The sequence below is a fragment of the Carex rostrata genome, chromosome 12, assembly GCF_964058835.1.
Source record: "Carex rostrata chromosome 12, lpCarRost1.2, whole genome shotgun sequence".
NCBI classification, from domain to species: domain Eukaryota; kingdom Viridiplantae; phylum Streptophyta; class Magnoliopsida; order Poales; family Cyperaceae; genus Carex; species Carex rostrata.
Window position 1 is genome coordinate 12,425,102 of NC_135929.1, and position 25,588 is coordinate 12,450,689.

At 36.3% G+C, this 25,588-nt stretch overlaps 1 protein-coding gene across 2 annotated transcripts in view; it reads right to left on the reverse strand.

The window, feature by feature from the left end:
- Positions 1 to 427: 427 nt before the first annotated feature.
- Positions 428 to 25,588, reverse strand: part of LOC144563442 (peroxidase 2-like) — a 34,162-nt gene continuing 9,001 nt past the window's right edge. Inside the window, exons 2-3 of one of the 2 annotated variants that reach the window (XM_078312916.1) lie at positions 1,518 to 1,784; positions 428 to 1,281 (exon numbers count right to left, since the gene is read on the reverse strand). In XM_078312916.1, coding sequence (XP_078169042.1) covers positions 529 to 1,281; positions 1,518 to 1,742 — 978 coding nt within the window. In that variant the 5' untranslated portion in view covers positions 1,743 to 1,784 and the 3' untranslated portion in view covers positions 428 to 528. Of the gene's footprint in view, positions 1,282 to 1,517; positions 1,839 to 25,588 lie in introns of those variants that run through there. The other variant, XM_078312915.1, reaches the window with a different exon arrangement.

The following is a 25,588-nucleotide window of genomic DNA, read 5'->3' on the forward strand; positions in this document are numbered from 1 at the left end:
CGCTCCTCATATGTATATATATATATATATATATATATATATATATATATATATATAAAAATTTAAAAAGTATGTTTTACTTCATGCTCATATCTTTATTTTTAAAGTTAAAATAATCGATTCGAACTTTCCAACACGTTCTTTGTTTTAAAATGTGCATGGTGACCAAATTTTATAATTTTTTTGAAATTCTTTTACTATTTTTTCAGAATTTTTGAAAACCATTGCTCGGTTGAATATTTTTTTTATTTAATTAAAAGTTGTGATTTTCAAAATTTCTGAAAAAATAGTAAAAATTTCATAAATTTCAGTTCAACTTAGGCTCAAGTACATAATCGACAATGGATTGTCAAAAAATCACACCAACTTTTATGTCACAATAAATTCCTGATTAACGTGACTGTGAGATGATACATTAGCTTACTGATGATTAAACATAATAATTGCAACACAGCGGGATACATGCAAATAAATTAAAAAAAGAACACATAAATTAAATCATGCACACATTGGCAATGCACATTCTCTTTAGTAATTGTAATTCACAGCACGGCATGTCTTTCGGATTTCACCCTGGGTCCCACCAATGTTACCCATTTTCACCATCGATTCCCCAAATTTTGCCGCAAAGAACTCAGGTTTAGTCCGGAAGTCATTTAGAAGGTTCAGCGTCTCGCCGCTTGTCAGGAGGCTCCAGTCTGAGAAAAAGAGTCCCTTGAGATCTGCGACATTCTGGTAATACTGGTTATCCAGCTTCTTTGGTGTCACAAAATCCTGCGGTACAACACCGTCGTCGTTTGCATTTTGTGGGCACTTGGTTCTCAGAAAAGAACCAAAGCCTTGATCCATGGTGGGGTCGATGGTTGGGTAGAGACGGGTCGTGAAGGAGGAGCAGTGAGAGCGGCCGATTGAGTGAGCCCCAGAAAGTGTGACCACGTCATCTGTAGAGAGCCCTTGGGCTGCAAAAAGTGCCTTTACAACTGTGAGATTGTGAAAGGGAGCGGGAAGCGAGTTCAAGACCTCATCTGCAATGGACACCCTTCCGTCGAGCCTTCCCGAAGGGATTTCATAAGAGATTCCTCCCAGAAAATAAGACGCGTCTCGTGCTGCAAAGGCGATGATATCTGCACATGAGACTACACCGGGACAGACGCGTTCCAGAGTTTCTTTCGCCTCATCGATCACTTCGAAGCCACGGAGGCTGGGATTGTTCACGACAGACAACTTCTCAGGGTTCGGGTTTTGTGGCGATGGGTCTAGTACGACAGAAGCATCACAGCCCTATTAATTGTAACATATAATAACTGTATAATTAAGGAATAAATAATTTTTCAAACTAGGTCTTACTACTTTTAAATGGCAACATAATAAGAAGGTATTGGTAAGTTTAATGTTGAAACGTGAAAAATTTCAAAAAAAATAATTAAAAAAAAAACTAAACACAGAATAGGTATAAGTTAAGAACATAATAATAATGTATAAAAGTACGTCAAGTGAAGAATAAGTAAGAAAGATACCCTAACAAAGCAGTCATGGAAGAACATTCTGATGACGCCGGCACCGAAGCCCGGATCCTTTGCAATATACTTGTGGACTACTGCTTTTACTATTAGTTCTGCTTGTGGACAAGTTTTAGCACACTTGGTGTAGTAACCAACTTCAAGAGAAGTGGTTGACATTGCACCAAATAGGAGGATGCATGAGAGAAAAGCTAAGATTTGATACGTGTTTCTTGCACCCATTTGGTAATGAAAGAGTACTACAAACTGGTGATTGAGAGAGAGAGCTAGGGAGAGAAAGATGTGTCTACTTTTTTTTATGTCTTTAATCTTTTGTTTTGGTGCATTAGAGTGGCTAATAAGACTGCCTATATATAGGAAAACATATATAGTAGACAAAGAGAATTAATGTTTATTTATTGATTATTTTAGTAGGCTTGGTCTTGTTTTGCAATTTTGGATTTTGATATTGCACCGTTGCTTTGTTGCTTTCTGTCCCTGTATGACAGTTGTTTAAACAACTCCACATGCCTGCAATTGTTTACTAGCTACATATATTAATTTGTAGCCCTTTCTCTAAATACTCTTTTTAATTACGTAGATGTATATTTATTATAACTTACATTGGTTGTATATATTTTTGTATGTAGATATATATAGTCTGTGCTATTATATATAGGACATTAATTAAATCAAATTAAGTATATCAATGCAAAATTAAGCCAATTTGTTATAAAGTTGAGAGTATTTACGAAGATACCAACATTGTTAAAAAAAAATTATCCTTGCAGATAAAACAACATATTCTTGTAGTGCATACATTGCATCGCCCATCCAAAATTACACACATGCATGAATTATAAACTAATCATTGTTTTGTTAACTGCAATTATGTTTGAATGAATCTCTGTGGATGACGCAACTTAAATTTATTCGCTGTAGTAACATGCATGGATTATGAACATATATAACACATCTTCGATGGATACCTTAATTTTGATTTGATTCTCAACAGGACCGGTTCCGAAGATTTTGGAGTCTGGAGCGGGAGAAAAATTTGGACTCTTTATGTAATTTTTTTTTATTAATATGTCAATAGATCATGGGGACATAAAATCAATTTTCACTAGTTTCATACGAAGAATCTAAGCACTCAGATACATGATTAGTTTCTTCATTATTTTCACTAGTCTTATTTTCAAGCACATTTGTTATTTCATCATTTACCTCATTTTCATTTTCAGGCACCTTTGTTGTTTCTTGATTTACCTCATTTTGATTTTCAGATACATTTTTTGTTTCTTCGTGTACCTTACTTTCAACTTGGTTTTCTAAAGACTAATTTTTTATTTAATTTTTTTCCAAAGCTTTTGAATAGAACCTTTTTGAGATTTTATTTTTTTCTTCTCTATTTTTTTCACTACCTAATGCATATTTTCTAGGAAATATTGTTTTAAATTAAAAATAAAATAGAATAATAAAAGGATAAAACCTAAGTAATGAGATAGACGCAGCGCTGAGCCACCAACAGTCCAATTCAGAGGTTGCGGTTGCCGCCACCCCTCATCCAGTCCAGATGCTGTGTCGATGCGTCACTGCATCGGTCTTGTCCTAACTAGACGACGCCTCCGCCTCGCTCAATCAAGACTTTGCCTTGCACTCACTATTGCAGAATAAGATCGTGACTCGTGAAAAGAACTATTTTTTTATTTCTCTCAATCTCTCGTTTGTCTGTAAATTGATTTATAAAGAATGAAAAAACGGCGGAATTCTGAGATCTAGGTTTTTTATTTTATTTTTCCCTTCTAGTTTGTCATTTCACTGAGATAAAATGCCTTTTTTTTGTTCCTTCTCGGTTGTGGTCGTTTTCCAAAGAATGAAGAAATGCATTTTTTGTTTGGGCCAAGACAAAAACAAATTGTATTTGCACAAAGTTCGGCCTTGGCCCAGAATAATTTAACATATACAAGTTTTTTTTTTTAATATTTGGAGGCCTATTAGATTTTGGGGTCCAGGGTTGTCGCTCTGGGTACCCTGGGCCAGGGCCGGACCTGATTCTCAATTGTGGAGAACTATTCCTCAATTGATGATGGATGAAAATCGTGGCAAGCACAACAGGCATATGGATAAGTTTATCAAGCTCCTATGAACTAAAACTTTAAAATCTATCGGATTGATTTCAAATAACAAATTTGAACCGTTGAAATCCATCTATCTTACGAGTGATGCGCCTAAATGCAAAAAAATTGAACTTTTGAATTAATATAGTAGAAAGACGAGCGGTCAAAATTAGAAGATCTATTAAATATTTTTATGCATTGATTTTTTGAACTTCTTTTACCACTTGACTCTATACAAAAATAATTTGAAACATTTTTTTTTTACATATAGATGCATCACTCTTAAGATAGAAGAGTTTCAACGATTTAGATTCGTCATTTGAAATCACTCCAATAGATATTAGAGTTGAGTTCACAAAAAAAACTTAATCAACTTAATTAGAAACACCCAAGCAATAGCAGAGACAGAATCTTAAGAGTCAATTGACTGGACTCAGCTAATTGTGGCTTGCCACTGCCTTTTAAATATTAAATATTCAAAGCAAATTCATAGACTGTTTCTCTTACTTATTTTTTGAAGTAAGATTGAAGATAACTTATATTAGACAAAGTTGTTGGGTCCAATTATAAAAACAATATCCTTCAACCAACAACTATATATTAATATGGCTATTAACGCTTTAAAAAAGGAGAGACAAAAAAAATGAAAGCATTTGAACTTTCTTTATCTTTCTCTTATATTAAGCACATAAGTATCTTGATCCACCAATGATTCTGATTTTTATCACTGAATTTTAACGGTTAAGGTATTTTTTTTTTTACACAATTATAATGTTATGTTAGGATGTATTGGCGTTTATTGTGTTGAAGTTTGAATTTTGTTATCTGAACACTAATTACATTGATAAGTATTGGTCTTTTTTTTTTTATCACATTGGTCTCTAGCGGTAGGGAATCCATTAACAGATCTAGTTTATTGTGTTGAATTCATGAATCTGTTAACATATATAGTTTTAACCGGATAGAAGTTTGCAATTCTCTTATTCATATATTTCTCATGTGTACAATACAAAATTATAAAACCATTTTTATAGGTCACAAATTGTGAATGAAAAAACATCTAAATTAATACAATAAAAATGGGGAAACATATTCCAATAGTAGCAGCGTAGTGGAGAAATAAATTGAGGATCAATATTAGGAGTTACAAAATGAATGGACCATCATAAATATATTCATCACAATGTTGTAATTGTTGTTAATTTATTAGCATTATGGCTACGATAAATAAGTATCTCTACATAACTAATTAAGTTATGCATACAACAAATGTGCAGCAAAAGTAAGAAAATGAATATTAGTGAAATAAAAAGATTTCATCAATAAAGCTATATATTATTAGGCAAACTACCTAACTTGTTTTCGTTGGTATAAAGATACAATATGTTAACTACATCAGAAGGGATGGAATCCATTAATAATATATAAACTTAACACATTTTTGGAAATTGTTAAGAATTACTTTAAATTTTAAAATCTGATGTTTATAATATAATTCATAGAAACAAGAATTACTATATATTATACATAGAAACACACATGCATTCCTGCACGCATATATACATAGAAACAAAAATTATTTTTAAAAAAAATACATAGAATTTGGTTGAAATTATTTACATCTAAATTTACTCTAAATTGGTTATATATCCAGTTATCCACATTGTCGATCGACGTTCCAAAAGTAACAATAATTAATGCAGAAAAGAAATTATTTAGAGTATGTATCTTTTGACTTTCATAGGTGATAGTCATCGATTAAATTCAATTGTTGAAATATCAATTCTGCGTAAGTTAGATCCAATAATATGTTTACCAGATTGGGGAGCATTTCACAAGCAGCTCATTGAATATAGGTATTTTGAATACGAATTAGTGCTAAAATGCTAATTAATTGCTCTTTGATAGAGAGATTTAATCAATTGGTTTCTAGAGCATTGGATAAATATGAATATCTTATTGATTGGCATGTCATCGCTAAATCAAGGCAATGAAGGTCGGCTATGTAATTCATTGAAATATATAGTCTGTTTTGACGTAAAATAATGTATGTTGAAGGTATGCTGTGTCTTTTGAACTCTCAATTTCGCCTAACTAATTTGCTTAATTAATTTTATTGAGGTCAAGTCAACTCATTCTACATAAAAGCAAAGATCCTTTTATATTGTATAAGAACATTTGATATTCTATATATAATATTTAGGTACATTTACATATACTGAACATTACGTAAAATGCATAATATGTGGCACTAGAATTTAAATTTAAGTCTAGGTCTCTACAACAACAAAGTGAAATTCTAACTACCAAATTACACATACATATTTAACATTTTATGAGGAGTCTGAACCATATAAAAAACTTCAAAAAAATTCAATATATATATATATATATATATATATATATAGAGAGAGAGAGAGAGAGAGAGAGAGATGGACTTGGGTGAGACGCGGTGTATACGCGTTTATACTTCACGCCGTATTTTCATTTTGAAAATCCAAACGACCGATCCGAACCGTTAGATGTTTAATCCATATTGAAATGTGCTTGGAGACTAAATTTTACATTTTTTGGAAATTTTTTACTATTTATTAAGCATTTTTGAAAATCTGAAAATCCGGGTGAACAGTAAAAATTTCTCGACCACCGGATCAACGATTTTAAAAGTGGCTTAATAAATAGTAAAAAAATTTCAAAAAATGTAAAATTTGGTCTCCAAGCACATTTCAATATGGAGATCGTGTTGAGCGGTTCGGATCGGTTGTTTGAATTTTCAAAATGGCTAAACTGTACCATGAAGCACCAAACGCGTATACTCCGCGTCTCACCCAAGTCCATCTCTCTCTCTCTCTCTCTCTCTCTCTATATATATATATATATATATATAGAGTACGGCTAACGCGCTTCCTCTAGCATATGGGCCGAAATGCTTCCGGTGGAAATTTGAAATTTCAAAATCCAAAAAGTTGATCTGAACCGTTCATCTTCTTCTCCATATTAATATCTGCTTGGAGACCAAATTTTACATTTTTCTGAAATTTTTTACTATTTATTAAGCCACTTTGAAAATCGCTGATCCAATGGTTTTACTGTTTTGTTAAGCCACCGTTGGATCAGCGATTTTCAAAGTGGCTTAATAAATAGTAAAAAATTTCAGAAAAATGTAAAATTTGGTCTCCAAGCAGATATTAATATGGAGAAGAAGATGAACGGTTCAGATCGACTTTTTGGATTTTGAAATTTCAAATTTCCACCGGAAGCATTTCGGCCCATATGCTAGAGGAAACGCGTTAGCCGTACTCTATATATATATATATATATATATATATATATATATATGTATGTATGTATATATATGTAGGACTTGGCTAGGGTGCTATGGGTAGCTAAGAGGCCTCCCGTGCTACGGCTCAATATTCAACTTTTCAAAATTCTAACGGTCGATCCGAACCGTTCATCTTGTTCTCCATATTAATATGTGCTTGGAGACCAAATTTTAAATTTTTTGGAAATTTTTTACTATTTTTTTAGATTTATTGAAAATCGCTGTTTTTCAGACAAATCTGGACCATAAAAAACAGCGATATTCAAAAAATCTAAAAAAATAGTATAAATTTTCCAAAAAATGTAAAATTTGGTCTCCAAACACATATTAATATGGAGAACAAGATGAATGATTCGGATCGACCGTTAGGATTTTGAAAAGTCGAATATTGAGCCGTAGCACGGGAGGCCTCTTAGCTACCCATAGCATATTAGTCAAATCCTATATATGTACATATATATGTATAATTAAAAAATTTAAAATCATATGAGTAGCTAAGACTTAGCTCCAGAACGAGGGAATGGAGGGGAAGGGAAGGGAGAGCGAGGGAAATATCGGTATATTACTCGCTCCAGAAAAAAAAGAAAAGCGGAAGGTAACAAGCTTAGAGTAACGCTGTTACTCTTGATCGACGAATTTTGTTCCTCCCGAATCGGGGAGTAGTGGAAGGGAAAAGGACCCCACAGTCGTATCTACCACTAATGCCCTTTTCCCGCCTCCATTAATCTTTCTCTTTCGTTTTCCCTCCCAGAGCGCGAATCTCACATCTTTCCGGTCGGCTCGCTACATCATTTCACTCGCTGGCTCGCTGCATCACTTTCGTTTTCCCTCTCTCTTGGCATGGTGCTTATCTTTCTCTCAGCGACTCCATCATCGCACATAAGTTCTCCTCCAAGTTATATTTCTTATTTATTGATTTGTCGGTATGAATTACATCCTTAATTCCATATTGCTCTTTGGTTTGTCGTTGAGACAATAGTTGTTAATTAAACAGTATAGTTTCTGATGCAACAATAGTGATTGGTATAACAACAATAGTCTATGATAAGTTGTTAAAATTAATAGGCTTTGATTTGTCGGTATGAATTGTATTGTATCGGATGCATTCTAATTAGCTAAAATATATCCAACAAAAAATAGTGCTGAAAGGTAGAGTAACATATTTGGTACCAACGTACCAGTTAGAAGTTAGTTTTGTATTTGGGTTCAATTTTGAGGTTAAAGTTACTATTGGTGTTCTTTAGTTCAGAAAAACAAAGTACAAAATCAATAGATAAGAGGAACATCATACGAGGGGTAAAATAGTCACAATAAATAATATATAAATTAAATTTAAATATTACACAACACTCTTTCTTTCCTTCGTGTGCTAATCTGGAGCAAGTAACTATATTAAAAGCTTCCCCTCCCTCCCTCTCTTATTACTGGAGCACAGCCCAAGTAGCTGAGAATGTAGATCCTATGTTGAATGCTTCTCCGTACTTTGTCGCATTGAACTTGTATTACCTATCATTTTTATATTTTGCAAGGTCTGCCTGTTAAAAATTTAATTATAGACATGTAAATATAATCAGAAACTTGTAAAAGTTAAAGATTGCATTTTGAGGATTAATTATGTGTTGATCTGTTTGTCAAGGACAGCTAATTAAGATTGAGGAGCTGATAAGGACTGAGGTTGTATATAATATTAGGAATAGATAATTTAACAATTAAAGAAAAAAACATATATAAAATAAATAATGAAGAAAGATAATGAAGAGAAAACATAAAACATAAATAACTAACACACACACACATATAGATATATAGATGAGCTAACTTGCTTTGAAAATTAAATAGTATGTTTTACTTCCTGCTCATATATATCTTTATTTTCAAAGTTAAGCTGTTCTTCATTTTAAAATGTGCTTGGAGACCAAATTTTACATTTTTTAAAATTTGAAGTTATTTGGGGTAAAATTAGAGTTAACCTTTCTCTCGTGGAGAGGCCCCACTTTTATATTAATACACTCTTACAAATAGATCCTTACAACATTAACTAATTAACTTAATATATCTAAATAACTCAACACTCCTCCTCAAGATGGGCGATAGATATCAATCATCCCCATCTTGTTACAAAAGATATTATACTCTTTAGAATCTAATCCTTTTTGTTAAACAATCAGCTAACTGCTCTTGTGATTTCACATAGCTCAAAGTCAGAACTCGTCTATTCAGTTGCTCCTTGATAAAGAACTGATCAATCTTCACATGTTTGGTGTGGTCATGTTGAACTCGATTGTTTGCAATATTAATTACCGATTTGTTGTCACATTATAGTTGTATGGAGTCTCCTCTAAACAAGTGCAACTCAGATAGCATGTTTCTTACCCACATTAACTCGCACAGGCTAATTGCCATAGCCCTGTACTCAGCCTCAGCTGTAGACCTAGCCACCACATCTTGCTTCTTGCTACACCAGGATACGAGATTGCCTCCAACAAATACACAGTAGCCTGTAGTGGACCTACGATCATCCATACAACCCGCCCAATCAGCATCACAATAGCCTTCAATTCTCAAATGTCCAGAACTCCTGAACTATAACCCCTTTCGTGGGCTTCCTTTAATATACCTGAGAATTCTATGAACTGCCTCCATATGCTGCTCTCTGGGATCCTGCATACATCTACTCAGCACACTCACTACATGAGTAATATCATGTCTTGTATGACATAGATATATAATTTGTCCAACTAATCTTTGATATTACTCTTTACATACTGGGTCACCACCCTCGGCACATATCTTATGATTCTACTCGATAAGAGTAGATGCAACTCTGCAACCCAATATCCATGACTCTGAGAGAAGATCTAGAGCATACTTCTGCTGAGAAAGCATTATACCCTTTTGTGACCTTGCAATTTCAATCCCAAGGAAGTACTTCAACTGCCCCAGATCTTTAACTTCAAATGCCTCTCCCAGTTTCTTCTTCAACCGTATGATTTCCTCAGCAACATCTCCGGTGATTACAATATCATCAACATAGACCGCCAGGATAGTGATACGAGTTTTGGAGTGCCTGTAAAACACTATATGATCCCCATTGCACTGCTTGTATCCCATACCACAAACTGCCTACCTAAATCTATCGAACTATGCCCTCGGGGACTGTTTTAACCCATACAGAGACTTCTTCAACCTGTATACCTTCCCAGCTGCTTGAGAAGTAGCGAAGCCTGGTGGAATCTCCATATACACCTCCTCCTGGAGATCTCCATGCAAAAATGCATTCTTGACATCTAGCTGATGTAGTGGCCAATTAAAGTTGGCAGCACATGACACCAACATTCTAACCGTGCTCATCTTTGCTACTGGAGCAAATGCCTCGTCATAGTAGATGCCAAACGTTTGGTTGTAGCCTTTATCAATCAATCTGGCCTTGTATCTGTCGATCTTTCTCTTTGGAGTTTGCTTTACAGTATACACCCACTTATATCCAACAACATGCTTTCCAGCTGGCAAAGGTACCAGCTCCCAAGTGTCATTCTTCTTCAAGACCTGAAGTTCCTCTTACATGGCACTCAACCACCTAGGATCTTGCTTAGCTACATGCAAGTTGTTAAGTATAGGCACTGAATGCAATGATGCAATGAATGACTTATATGCTGGTGGAATAGATGCATATGATATGTAATTTGCAATGTCAGTCTCCCAACTACCAAACTTAGCTGGAGGTATTCCAGCATTGACTCTAGGGGTTCTACGGGGCAAGGCATGATCATTAGAAGTATCAAGGAAGGAATCGTTACCTCTCAACTCAGGTGAAGAAGGTGAAGAAGGCACTAGTGAGGAGGAACTTGGGACATCAGTATTTGTGGGTATTGAGAGGAGTGAAATAAGTTGTTATATTTCCTTTTACTTAGTCTAAAATATTGTCATGTATCGAGTTACAATTGTCCATTCTCTAAAGAATCATATTTCTTTTTGTTATTTTACTTGATCTGAGAGAATTGCAAATTTTTGATGATATTTAACACTCAGCCTCAACCGTACAAATGTCCTCATCCGCATGCTACCCAGATCAGCCGCTGTAGAAAGTTATGTCATCCGTGCGGTTTAACCCTAAACTGCATGTGACTCGGCCATTCGTATGCAGAAACTGCCAGAACAATAGTTACATATCTAACTTCCCAATCAAGGCATATATAAGCATATGGACGCCCAGGGAAAGATATCTCTCCTATCTTTCGTATCTCTGGAGCCACAAAGACATATTCTACATAGAGAACACTTAGAATTAGGGTTTATCTTATGGAGGCTATGTAAATGAGAGTCAATAGAATAGCAAGGTCTCCATTTGAAGAAAGGAGTAGAGATAAGACAAGAAGACGGCGTGCATGAGAGAAGATGCAGCATAGGTGTCCACCTTCCATCTCTCTCTCTTTATTGCTCTCTTTCTTAATGTCTTTTGTCTCTTTTATTGTTGAACCCGCCATGAGAGACTAAGCAACCCTTTTCTAGGATGAAGACATGTAATCTTGAATTCTTATAAGTTTAATCTATTTGTTCATTCATATTTATCATTGCACTATGATCTGAATTCTTACCGAGATTTAATCCTTATGTTCTTACTTATTGTGTGCTTAAAGTGACCTCGTATGCATTGAGATGCGCACTCCTTGTATACCATTGGGGCGTTAACCAATAACCATAGAATATAAGTATCTTAGATATAAGTAGAATAAACCGAAAGGGTGCCTTCTTTTATCCAAACTTCAGTTAGAGACCTATTAGGATATAGTTTAGCAGACGAATGTCGCATTCTATGACTAATAATGGAGTAATCTTGATTGTTACTATTATAAAAGGCATATAGGAAGGACATAACTGTGAACTTGACTCTTTTGTAATATTAATAATTAGGACTTATTATTAATCTTCATTCAATTGTACTAAGTGCCCAACCAGGACTTACTCAATTAGGGTGTTGTGAGACGGACCAAGTGATCGACACTAAAACATGATTAGCAGCTCTCAAATTGCAATTGATACCAGTGTAGGGCGTGTGAGGTTAAGGCCAAATCGTGTGCGATTCTGACTGGAGTAGAAACCAGTCCTTGTACGGTTTGCCCAATCATGTGAGGATGGTGACAGAGCCGCATGCTATTGAGTGACTTTACATTGATAGGTATTAGCAGTAGCATGTGGTTGGTGACAGACCATACGCAATTGTTATGTTTTCCATAACCTAGATTAAACAAATTTGATGATAGAAAGTCTGATCCCCTAGAAGCTTATTCTCTAAACACTTAAACTAATACTACTTCACTGTTGTAACTCAACATTACAACTAAACAACCAACAATCAATCAATCAAACACAACTAACCAACCTAAAAGAACCATAACCTAGACTTAGCTTGCACCTAGATCTCTTAATACACTATCCCTATGGATCGACACCCCAATCTATACTATATGGTAGATTCATGCGCTTGTGAATCGATTGTAAAGTAGACAATTAGGGTTATAAATATTATTAGCATTTATTTCCACCCTATCAAGCTTTTTGGCGCTGTTGCCGAAGATGGTGTAAAAGTTATCACAAATTTTTACATTGTCATTAAGGTGTCTAAGTTACCAAATTGAATCTAGGTCTTTTAGTTCTCTAATCTCTGTCTTAATCTCTTTAATCTCTTATTTTTTTTTCTTGTAGGTGCATACACTGGCTAGATACACGAGATCCAGTTTAGCTCTTAACTCAAACAAGAAGTTAACCTCACCTATCTCAACTTTAGCCAAGAGGAAGTACATAAGGAAGCAAGATCCCTCAAATGGAATTCTACCCAATCCTTCCAAGATGTCTTCTCATGAAGATCCACCAAACCCTCCACCAAACAACAACCGAGTTCCACCCAACCGTGTGGAAGTCAATAAAGAAGAGACTAGACCTATCAAGGACTACTCTATGCCAACTGGAGAGCACATCAGAAGCAGTATCAGGATACCCACCGCTAATGCTCATGTTACGGAATGATGCACGCCAGAAGGCACAATTTAAAATTTTTACTGAGCGCCACACTCGGTCTTACCATAACATGCAATCACTCACACACAGTTTATGGATCATGTCACACACATGATCTAGCAGAGTGTTATAGTTCATACCTTGTCCTCTCGCGAGGTGATGGGCTTGGGTGCCACAATCTGGATCTTCGTGATCTGCTCGCTCCTTCTCATCTTCCCAAACTAAGGAAGCCGAGTGGGTGTACACCAGGGGATAGTTGAATAACTAGCTCACCTCATTACTAGATCAGCGCGCTGGTCCCAATCAATATCACGCACAGTTTGATTGATCTCTAATAGTAGGTTTCGATAGATCACCAACACCGAATCCCCAATCATAGTAGTGCCTCCAGAATTTACAACCCTAATAGAACACTCCAATTGAAGGTGTTTGCAGCACCATAGTAGTGCCTCCAGATTAAGGCATTTACAACCCTAATACAACACTCCAATTTAAGGTGTCCGGAGAACTCAAGTAGTGCCTCCAGATGGCAAGATAATTGGACATTTACAACCCTAATACAATATTCCAATTTAGGGTTTTTGCAGAACTCTAGTAGTGTCTCCAGATAGTAAGATAATACGGCAATTAAAACTCTAATACAACATTCCAATAGAAGGTGTTTGGAGCACTCTAGTAGTGTCTCCACATGGAAAGATAAGATGACATTTACAACCCTAATACAACATTCCAGTTGAAGGTGGTTGAAACACTATAGTATTTGTCTCTATATGGCAAGATAATAGGGCATTTACAACCATAATACAACACCCCAAATGAAGGTGTTTGAAGCACTATAGTAGTGTCTCTAGATTAGGGCATTTACAACCCTAATACAACACTCCAATTGAAGGTCTTTGGAGCACTATAGTAGTGTCTCCAGATGGCAAGATAATTGGACATTTACAACCCTAATACAACACTCCAATTGATTGTGTTTGGAGCACTCTAGTAGTATCTCTATATGGCAAGAAAATAGGGCATTTGCAACATTAATACAACACCCCAATTGAAGGTGTTTCGAACACTCTAGTAATGTTTCCAGATTGCAAGATAATAGAGCATTTACAACCCTAGGACAACACTCCAATTGATGGTGTTTGGATGACTCTAGTAGTGTCGTTATATGGCAAGATTATAGGGCATTTACAACCCTAATACAACACTCCAATTGAAGGTGTTTGTAGCACACTAGTAGTGCCCCCAGATGACAAGATAATCGGGCATTTACAACCCTAATACAACACTCAAACAGAAGGGTGTTCCGAGCACTCTAGTAGTCTCCAGATTAGGGCATTTACAACCCTAATACAACACTCCAATTGAAGATATTTCGAGCACTCTATTAGTGTCTCCAGATGGCACGATAATAGATAATTTACAACCCTAATACAACACTCCAATTGATCCTGTCTGGAGCAATCCAGTAGTGTCTTTATGTGGCCAGATAATAGGGCATTTACAATACTAATACAACATTCCAATTGAAGGTGTTTGGAGTACTCTAATAGTATCTCAATATGGCAAGATAATAGGTTATTCACAACCCTAAAACAACACTCCAATTGAAGGTGTTTGGAAAACTCTAGTTTTCTTTCCAGCTTGCAAGATAATTGGGAATTTACAACCCTAATACAACACTCCAATTGATGGTGGTACGAGCACTAGAGTAATGTCTCTATATGGCAAGATAATAGAGCATTTGCAACTCTAATACAACACTCGAATTGATGGTGTTTGGGGAAATCTAGTAGTGCCTCCAGATGTCAAGATAATTGGGACTTACTGCCCTAATACAACATTCCAATTGAAGGTATTCGGAGCACTCTTAGTGTCTCCAAATGGCAAGATAATGGAGCATTTACAACTCTAATACAACATTCCAATTGAAGGTGTTTTGAAGAACTCCAGTAGTGTCTCCAGATGGCAAGATAAGAGGGCATTTACAAACACCTTAATACAACACCTTCAATTGGTGGATTTTGGAGCACTCTAGTAGTGTCTCGAGATGGAAAGATAATAGGACATTTACAACCCTAATAGTGTTTCTGTATGGCAAGATAATATGACATTTACAACCCTAATACAACACTCCAATCGAACGGGTTTATAGCACTCCAGTGTCTCTATTGGCAGGATAATCTAGCATTTCCTACCCGAATACAACATTCCAATTGAAGGTGTTCGGAGCACTCTAGTAATGTCTCTAGATGGCAAGATAATAGGGCATTTGCAATCCAAATACCACACTCCAATTGAAGATATTTGGAGCACTCCAGTAGAGCCTCAATATTGGAAGATAATAGGGCATTTAGAACCTTAATACAACACCCCAACTGAACGTGTTTGGAGCACTCTACTAGTGTCTCGAGATGGAAAGATAATAGGACATTTACAACCCTAATACAACACTCCAATTGATGGTGTTTCGGGCACTCTAGTAGTGTTTTTGTATGACAAGATAATATGACATTTACAACTCTAATACGACACTCCAATTGAAGGGTTTGGAGCACTCAAGTAGTGTCTCTATTTGGCAGGATAATCCGACATTTACTACCTTAATACAACATTCCAATTGAAGGTGTTCGGAGGACTCTAGTAGTGTCTCCAGGTGGCAAGATAATAGGGCATTTACAATCCAAATACCACACTTCAATTGAAGATGTTTGGAGCACTACAGTCGCATCTCAATATTGGAAGATATAGTGCATTTACAACTTTAATACAACACCGCAATTGAAAGTATTAGGAGCACTCGAGTAGTATCTCAATATGGCAAGATAATTGGATATTTACAACCCTAATACAACACCCCAATGGAAGATGTTTGGAGCACTCTAGTAGTATCTCTATATGGCAAGATAATAGGGCATTTACCATCCAAATACAACACTCCAAATGAAGATGGTTGGAGCAGTCTAGTAGTGTCTCAATATTGGAAGATAATAGGGCAACTTAATAGGGCATTTACAATCCAAAATACAACACTTCATTTGATTGTGTTTGGAGCACTCTAGTAGCATCTCTATATGGCAAGATAATAGAAAATTTATAACATAAAACATCACTCTAATTGAAGGTGTTTGGAACACTCTAGTAGTGTCCCTAGAAGAAAAAATAATAGGGCATTTACAACCCTAATACAACACTCCATTTGATGTTGTTTGTGGTTACTCTAGTAGTGTCTCTGTATGGCAAGATAATATTGCATTTATAACCCTAACAAAACACTCCTATAGAAGGTGTTTGGCGCACTCTAGTAGTGTCTCTGGATTATGGCATTTACAACCCTAATACAACAATCCAATTGAACGTGTTTGGGGAACTCTAGTAGTGTCTCAATATTGAAAGATAACAGGGCATTTACAATCTTAATACAATACTCCAATTGAAGGTATTTGGAGCACTCTAGTAGTGCCTCCAGATGGAAACAAAATAGGACATTTACAACCCTAATAGAACACTCTAATAGAAGGTGTTTGGAGCACTCCAGTAGTGTCTCCAGATTAGGACATTTACAACTCTAATACAACACTCCAATTGAAGGTGTTTGGAGCACTCTAGTAGTATCTCCAGATGGCAAGATAATAGGGCATTTAGAACCCTAATACAACACCCAAATTGATGGTGTTTGGAGCACTCTAGTAGTGTTTCTATATAACAAAATAATAGGGCATTAACAACCGTAATACAACACTCCAATTGAAGGGGTTTGGAGCACTATAGTAGTATCCGAATATGGCAAGATGATAGGATATTTATAACCCAATTGAAGGTGTTTAGAGGACTCTAGTAGTGTCTCCAGATGGCAACATAATAGGGAATTTACAACCCTAATACAACACTCCAATTGTTTGAAGCACTTTAGTAGTGCCTCTATATAGCAAGATAATTGGGTAATTGCAATCCTAATACAACACTCCAATTGAAGGGGTTTGGAGCACTCTAGTAGTGTCTCTATATGGCTAGATAAGAGGGTATTTACAACCCTAATACGAAACTCCAATTGAAGGTGTTTGGGGAACTCTAGTAGTGTCTCTATATGGCAAGATAATACGGTATTTACTACCCAAATACAACATTCCAATTGAAGGTGTTCAAAGCACTTTAGTAGTGTCTTCAGATGGCAAAATAATAGGGCATTTACCATCCAAATACAACACTCCAATTGAAGATGGTTGGAGCAGTCTAGTAGTGTCTCAATATTGGAAGATAATAGGGCATTTACAACCCTAATAGAACACTCCAATTGATGGTATTTGGAGCATTCTGTTAGTATCTCTAGATTGGCAAGTTAATAGGGCATTTAGAATCCTAATACAACACTTCATTTGATTTTGTTTGGAGCACTCTAGTAGCATCTATATATGGCAAGATAATTGGAAATTTATAACATAAAACATCACTCTAATTGAAGGTGTTTGTAACACTCTAGTAGTGTTTCTAGAAGGCAAAATAATAGGGCTATTACAACCCTAATACAACACTACATTTTATGGTGTTTGTGGGCACTCCAGTAGTGTCGCTATATGGCAAGATAATATTGCATTTATAACCCTAATAAAACACTCCAATTGAAGGTGTTTGGTTCCATCTAGTGGTGTCTCAAGATTAGGGCATTTACAAGCCTAATACAACACTCCAATTGAAAGTGTTTGGGGAACTCTAGTAGTGTCTCAATATTGAAAGACAATAGGGCTTTTACAATCTTAATACAACACCCCAATTGAAGGTATTTGGAGCACTCTAGTAGAGTCTCCAGAATGAAACAAAATAGAACATTTACATCCCTAATACGATACTCTAATAGAAGGTGTTTGGAGCACTCCAGTAGTGTCTCCAGATGGCAAGATAATAGGGCATTTGCAACCATAATACAACACCCCAATTGATTGTGTTTGGAGCACTCTAGTACTATCTCAATATGGCAAGATGATAGGATATTTACAACCCTAGTACAACACTCCTCTTGAAGGTGTTTGAGCATTATAGTTGCTTCTCTATATGATAAGATAATAGGGTATTTACATCTCCAAAACAACACTCCAATTGAAGGTGTTTAGAGCACTCTAGTAGTGTCTCCAGATGACAAAATAAAAGAGCATTTACGACCCTAATACAACACTCCAATTGAAAGTGTTTGGAGCACTTTGGTAGTGTTTTAAGATTGCAAGATAATAGGGCATTTACAACCGTAAATACAACTCTCCAATTGATGGAGTTTGGGGAACTCTAGTAGTGTCAAAATATTGGAAGATAATTGGGCATTTACAACCTTAATGCAACACCACAATTGAAAGTGTTTGGAGCACTCGAGTAGTATCTCAATATGGCAAGATAATTGGATATTTACAACCCCAATACAACACTCCAATGAAAGGTGTTTGGAGCATTCTAGTAGTATTTCCATATTGCAAGATAAGAGGGCATTTACAATCCAAATACAACACTCCAATTGAAGGTATTTGGAGCACTCTTATAGTGCCTCCAGATGGAAACAAAATAGGGCATTTACATCCCTAATACAACACTTTAATAGAAGGTGTTTGGAGCACTCCAGTAGTGTCTTCAGATTAGACTATTTACAACACTAATACAACACTCCAATTGAAGGTGTTTGGAGCACTCCAGTAGTATCTCCAGATGGCAAGATAATAGGGCATTTACAAATACAACACCCATTTGATGGTGTTTGGAGCACTCTAATAGTTTCTCTATATGGCAAGATAATAGGGCATTAGCAACCCTAATACAATACTCCAATTAAAGGGGTTTGGAGCACTATAGTAGTATCTCAATATGGCAAGATGATATAATATTTACAACCCTAGTACAACACTCCAATTGAAGGTGTTTGGAGGACTCTAGTATTGTCTCAATATTGTAAGATAATTGGGCATTTACAACCTGAATACAACACCCCAATTGAACGTGTTTGGAGAACTCTAGTAGTGTCTCGAGATGGCAAGCTAATAGGGCATTTACAACCCTAATACAACACTCCAATTGAAGATGTTTGGAGCACTCTAATAGTGCCTCCAGATGAAAAGATAGTAGGACATTTACAATCGTAATACAACACTCCAATTGAAGGTGTTTGGAGCACTCTAGTAGTGTCTCCAGATGGCAACAAAATAGAGAATTTACAACCCCAATTCAACACTCCAATTGATGGTGTTTGAAGCACTATAGTAGTGACTCTATATAGCAAGATAATTGGGTATTTGCAACCCTAATACAACACTCCAATTGAAGGTGGTTGTAGAACTCTAGTAGTTTCTCTGTATGGCATAATAATACGATATTTAGTACCATAATACAACATTCCAATTAAAAGTGTTCGGAGCATTCTAGTAGTGTCTCAATATTGGAAGCTAATAGAGCATTTACAACCTTAATGAAACACTCCTCTTGAAGGTGTTTGAGCATTCTAGTAGTCTCTCTATATGATAAGATAATAGGGTATTTACATCCCCAATAAAACACTCCAATTGAAGGTGTTTAGAGCTCTCTAGTAGTGTCTCCTCCAGATGACAAAATAAAAGGGCATTCACGACCCTAATACAACACTCCAATTGAAAGTGTTTGGAGCACTCCAGTAGTGTTTTAAGATTGCAAGATAATAGGGCATTTACAACAATAATACAATTCTCCAATTGATGGAGTTCGGAGCACTCTAGTAACGTCTCTATATGGCAAGATAATAGGTTATTTGCAACCATAATACAACACTTCAATTGAAAGTGTTTGGGGAACTCCAGTAGTGTCTCAATATTGGAAGATAATAGGGCATTTACAACCTTAATACAACACCACAATTGAAAGTGTTTGGAGCACTCGAGTAGTATCTCAATATGGCAAGATAAGAAGGCATTTAGAACCCTAATACAACACTCCAATTGATGGTGTTTGGAGCACTCTAGTATTGCCTTTAAATGGCAAGGTAATAGGGGATTTTTAACCCTAATACAACACTCGAATTGATGGTGTTTGGGGCACTCTAGTAGTGTCTCCATATTAGGGCATTTGCAACCCTAATACAACACTCCAATTAAAGGTGTTTGGGGAACTCTAGGAGTGTCTCTATATGGCAAGATAATACGAAATTTACTACCCTAATACAACATTCCAATTGAAAGTGTTCGAAGCAATCTAGTAGTGTCTCCCGATGGCAAGATAACAGGGCATTTACAATTGAAATACAACACCTCAATTGAAGATGTTTGGAGCACTATAGTATTGTCTCAATATTGGAAGATAATTGGGCATTTACAACCTGAATACAACACCCCAATTGAACGTGTTTGGAGAACTCTAGTAGTGTCTCGAGATGGAAAGCTAATAGGGCATTTACAACCCTAATACAACACTCCAATTGAAGATGTTTGGAGCACTCTAATAGTGCCTCCAGTTGAAAAGATAGTAGGACATTTACAACCGTAATACAACACTCCAATTGATGGTGTTTCGTGCACTCTAGTAGTGTTTATGTATGGCAAGATAATAGGGCATTTACAACCCTATTACAACAATCCAATTTAACGGGTTTGGAGGACTCTAGTAGTGTCTCTATTTGGTAGGATAATCCAACATTTACTACCTTAATACAACATTCCAATTGAAGGTGTTCAGAGAACTTCTCCAGATGGCAAGAAAATAGGGCATTTACAATCCAAACACAACACTCTAGTAGTGTCTCAATATTGGAAGATAATAGGGTATTTACATCCTTAATACAACACCGCAATTGTAAGTGTTTGGAGCACTCCAGTACTATCTCAATAAGGCAAGATAATTGGATATTTACAACCCTAAGACAACACTCCAATGGATGGTTTTTGGAGCACTCTAATAGAATTTCCAGATTGAAAGATAAGAGGGCATTTAGAACCCTAATACAACACTCCAATTGATGATGTTTGGAGCTCACTAGTAATGTCAAAAAATGGCAAGGTAATAGGGGATTTTTCAACCCTAATGCAACACTCCAATTGTAGGTGTTTGGTGCACTCTAGTAGTGTCTCTTGATTAGGGCATTTTCAACCCTAATACAATAATCCATTGAAGGTGTTTGGGGAACTCTCGGAGTGTCTCTATATGGCAAGATAATGCGGCATTTACTACCCTAATACAACATTCCAAAGCACTCAAATATTGTCTCCAGATGGCAAGATAATAGGGCATTTACAATCCAAATAAAACACTCCAATTGAAGATGTTTGGAGCACTCTAGTGGTGTCTCAACATTGGAAGATAATAGGGCAATTACAACCTTAATAAAACACCTGAATTGAATGTGTTTTGATCACTCTAGTAGGATCTCCGGATGGCAAGAAAATAGGGTATTTACAATCCCGATAGAACACTCCAATTGAATGTGTTTGGAGCACTCAAGTAGAGTCTCAATATAGGTAGATAATAGGGCATTTACAACATTAATACAACACACCACATGAAGGTGTTTGGAGCATTCTAGTAGTCTCTCTATATGATAAGACAATAGGGCATTTACAACCCTAATACTACACTCCAACAGATGGTGTTTCGGGCACTGTAGCAGTGTTTCTGTATGGCCAGAAAATAGGGCATTTACAATCCAAATACAACACTCCAATTGAAGATGTTTGGAGCATTCTTGTAGTGTGTCAATATTGGAAGATAATAGGGCATTTACAAACTTAATACAACACCCCAATTGAACGTGTTTGGAGCACTATAGTAGTGTCTCGAGATGGCAAGCTAATAGGGCATTTACAACCCTAATACAACACTCCAATTGAAAGTGTTTGGAGCACTCTAGTAGTGCCTCCAGATGGAAAGATAATAGGACATTTACAACCCAAATACAACACTCCAATTGATGGTGTTTCGTGCACTCCAGTAGTGTTTCTGTATGGCAAGATAATAGTGCATGTACACAACACTCCAATTGAAGGGATTTGGAGCACTCTAATAGTGTCTCTATTTGGTAGGATAATCCGACATTTACTACCCTAATACAACATTCCAATTGAAGGTGTTCGGAGCACTCTAGTAGTGTCTCGAGATGACAAGATCATTGGGCATATACAATCCAAAAACAACACTTGAATTGAAGTTGTTTGGAGCACTCTATTTGTGTCTCAATATTGGAAGATAATAGGGCATTTGCAACATTAATACAACATCGCAATTGAAAGTGTTTGGAGCACTCGAGTAGTATGTCAATATGGTAAGATAGTTGGATATTTACAACCCCAATACAACACACCAATTGAAGGTGCTTGGAGCACTCTAGTAGAATTTCCATATTGCAAGATAAGAGGGCATTTAGAACCTTAATACAACACCCCAATTGATGGTGCTTGGAGCAGCCTAGTACTGTCTCTATATGGCAAGATAATAGGGGATTTTCAACCCTAATACAATAATCCATTGAAGGTGTTTGGGGAACTCTCGAAGTGTCTCTATATGGCAAGATAATGTGGCATTTACTACCTTGATACAACATTCCAATTGAAAGTGGTCGAAGCATCAAGTAGTGTCTCTAAATGGCAACATAATAGGGCATCTACAATCCGAATAAAACACTCCAATTGAAGATGTTTGGAGCACTCTAGTGGTGTCTCAATATTGGAAGATAATATAGCATTTACAACCTTAATACAACACCCGAATTGAAGGTGTTTGGATCACTCTAGTAGGATCTCCGGTTGGCAAGAAAATAAGGTATTTACAATCCAAATACAACACTCCAATTGAAGGTTTATAGAGGCCTCTAGTAGAGTCTCAATATAGGTAGATAACAGAGCATTTACAACCTTAATACAACACTCCACTAAAAGGTGCTTGGAGCATTCTAGTAGTGTCTCTATATAGCAAGATAATTGGATATTTATAACCCCAATACTGCACTCCAATTAAAGGTGTTTGGAGCACTCTAGTCGTCTTTTCAAATTGCAAGATAATAGGGCTTTTACAATACTAATACAACACTTTAATTGAAGGTGTTTGGAGCAGTCTTATAGTTTCTTCATATGCCAAGATAATAGAATATTTACTACCCCAGTACAACACTCCAATTGGTGGTGTTTGGAGCACTCTAGTAGTGTCTCCATATGACACGATAAGAGGATATATTCAACCCCAATACAACACTCCACTTGAAGATGTTTGGAGCAGTCTTATAGTTTCTCAATATGCCAAGATAATAATTTACTACCCCAGTACAACAGTCCAATTGATGGTGTTTGGAGCACTCTAGTAGTGTCTCCATATGACAAGATAATAGGGCATTAACAACACTAATACAACACTCTAATTGATGGTGTTTGGAGCACTCTAGTAGTGCCTCCAGATGGCAAGATTATATGGCATTCACAACCCTAATACAACACTCCAGTTGAAGATGTTTGGAGCACCCTAGTAGTACCTAAAGATGGCAAGATAATAGGGTATTTGCAACCCTAATAGAACACTCCAATTGAAAGCATTTGGAGCACTCGAGTTGTATCTCAATATGGCAAGATAATAAGATATTTTCAACCCCAATACAACACTCCAATTGAAGGTGTTTGGAGCACTCTAGTAATATTTCCAGACTGCAAGATAATAGAGCATTTACAACCCAAATACAATACTCCAATTGATGATGTTTGGAGCACTCTAGTACTGTCTCTATATGGCAAGGCAATAGGGATTTGCAACCCTAATACAACACTTCAATTGAAGGTTATTGGAGCACTCTAGTTGTGTCTCTAGATTAGGTTATTTGCAACCCTAAATCCACACTCCAAATGAAGGTGTTTGGGGAACTCTAGTAGAGTCTCTATATGGCAACATAATGCGACATTTACTACCCTAATACAAAATTTCAATTGAAAGTGTTCGGAATACTCTAGTAGTGTCTCTAGATGGCAAGTGGTTGGAGCACTCTAGTAGTGTCTGAATATTGGAAGATAATAGGGCATTTACAACCTTAATACAACACCTGAATTGAAGGTGTTTGGAGCACTCTTATAGTGCCTTCAGATGGCAATATAATAGGGCATTCACAACCCTGATACAACACTTCAATAGAAGGTGTTTGAAGTATTCTAGTAGTCTGTATGATAAGATAATATGACATTTACAACCCTAATACAATATTCCAATTGATAGTGTTTCAGGCATACTAGTAGTGTTTCTGTATGGCAAGATAATAGAGTATTTACAGCCCTAATACAACACTCCAATTGAAGGGGTTTGGAACACTCAAGTAATGTCTCTATTTGGCAGGATAATCTGACATTTACTACCTTAATACAATCATCCAATTGATGGTGGTTCGAGCACTCTAGTAGTGTCTCCATATAGCAAGATAATAGAGCATTTACAATCCAAATAAAACACTCCAATTGAAGATGTTTGGAGCACTCTACTGGTGTCTTAATATTGGAAGATAATAGAGCATTTACAACCTTAATACAACACCCGAATTGAAGGTATTTAGATTACTCTAGTTGGATCTCGGGATGGTAAGAAAGTAGGGTATTTACAATGCAAATACAACACTCCAATTGAAGGAGTTTGGAGCCCTCTAGTAGAGTCTCAATATGGGAAGATAATAGAGCATTAACAAGCATAATACAACACTCCACTTGAAGGTGATTGGAGCATTCTAGTAGTCTCTCTATATGATAAGATAATAGGGCATTTCCAACCGTAATACAACACTACAATTCATGGTGTTTCAGGCACTCTAGCAGTGTTTTTGTATGGCTAGAAAATAGGTCATTTACAATCCGAATACAACACTCCAATTAAAGGGATTTGGAGCACTCTAGTGTGTCTCTATATAGCAAGATAATTGGATATTTATAACCCCAATACAACACTCCAATTAAAGGTATTTGGAGTACTCTAGTAGTCTTTCCAAATTGCAAGATAATAGGGCTTTTACAACACTAATACAATACTTTAATGGATGGAGTTTGGAACACTCTAGTATTGTCTCTATATGGCAAGATAATAGGGGATTTGCAACCCTAATACAACACTCCAATTGAAGTTGTTTGGAGCACTCTAGTAGTGTCTCCATATGGCACGATAATAGGATATTTGCAACCCTAATACAACACTCCAATTGAAGGTGTTTGGAGCACTCTAGTAGTATTTCCATATTGCAAGATAATAGGGCATTTACAATCCTAATACAACATTCCAATTGATGGTGTTTGGAGCACTCTAGTAGTGTCTCTATATGGCAAGATAATAAGGCAATTGAAACCCTCATACAACACTTCAATTGAAGGTGTTTGTAGCACAGTAGTAGTGTCTCAAGATGGCAAGATAACATGGCAATTACAACCCTAATACAACAATCCAATTGAAGCTGTTTGGAGCATTCTAGTAGTGCCTCCAGATGGCATGATAGTAGGGCATTTACAACCCAAGTACAGCACTCCAATTGATGATGTTTGAAGCACTCTACTAGTGTCTCTAAATGGCAAGATAATTGAGCATTTGCAACCCTAATACAACAGTCCAATTTAAGGTATTTGTAGCACTCTAGTAACGTCTCTAGATTAGGGCATTTGCAACCCTAATACAACACTCCAATTAAAGGT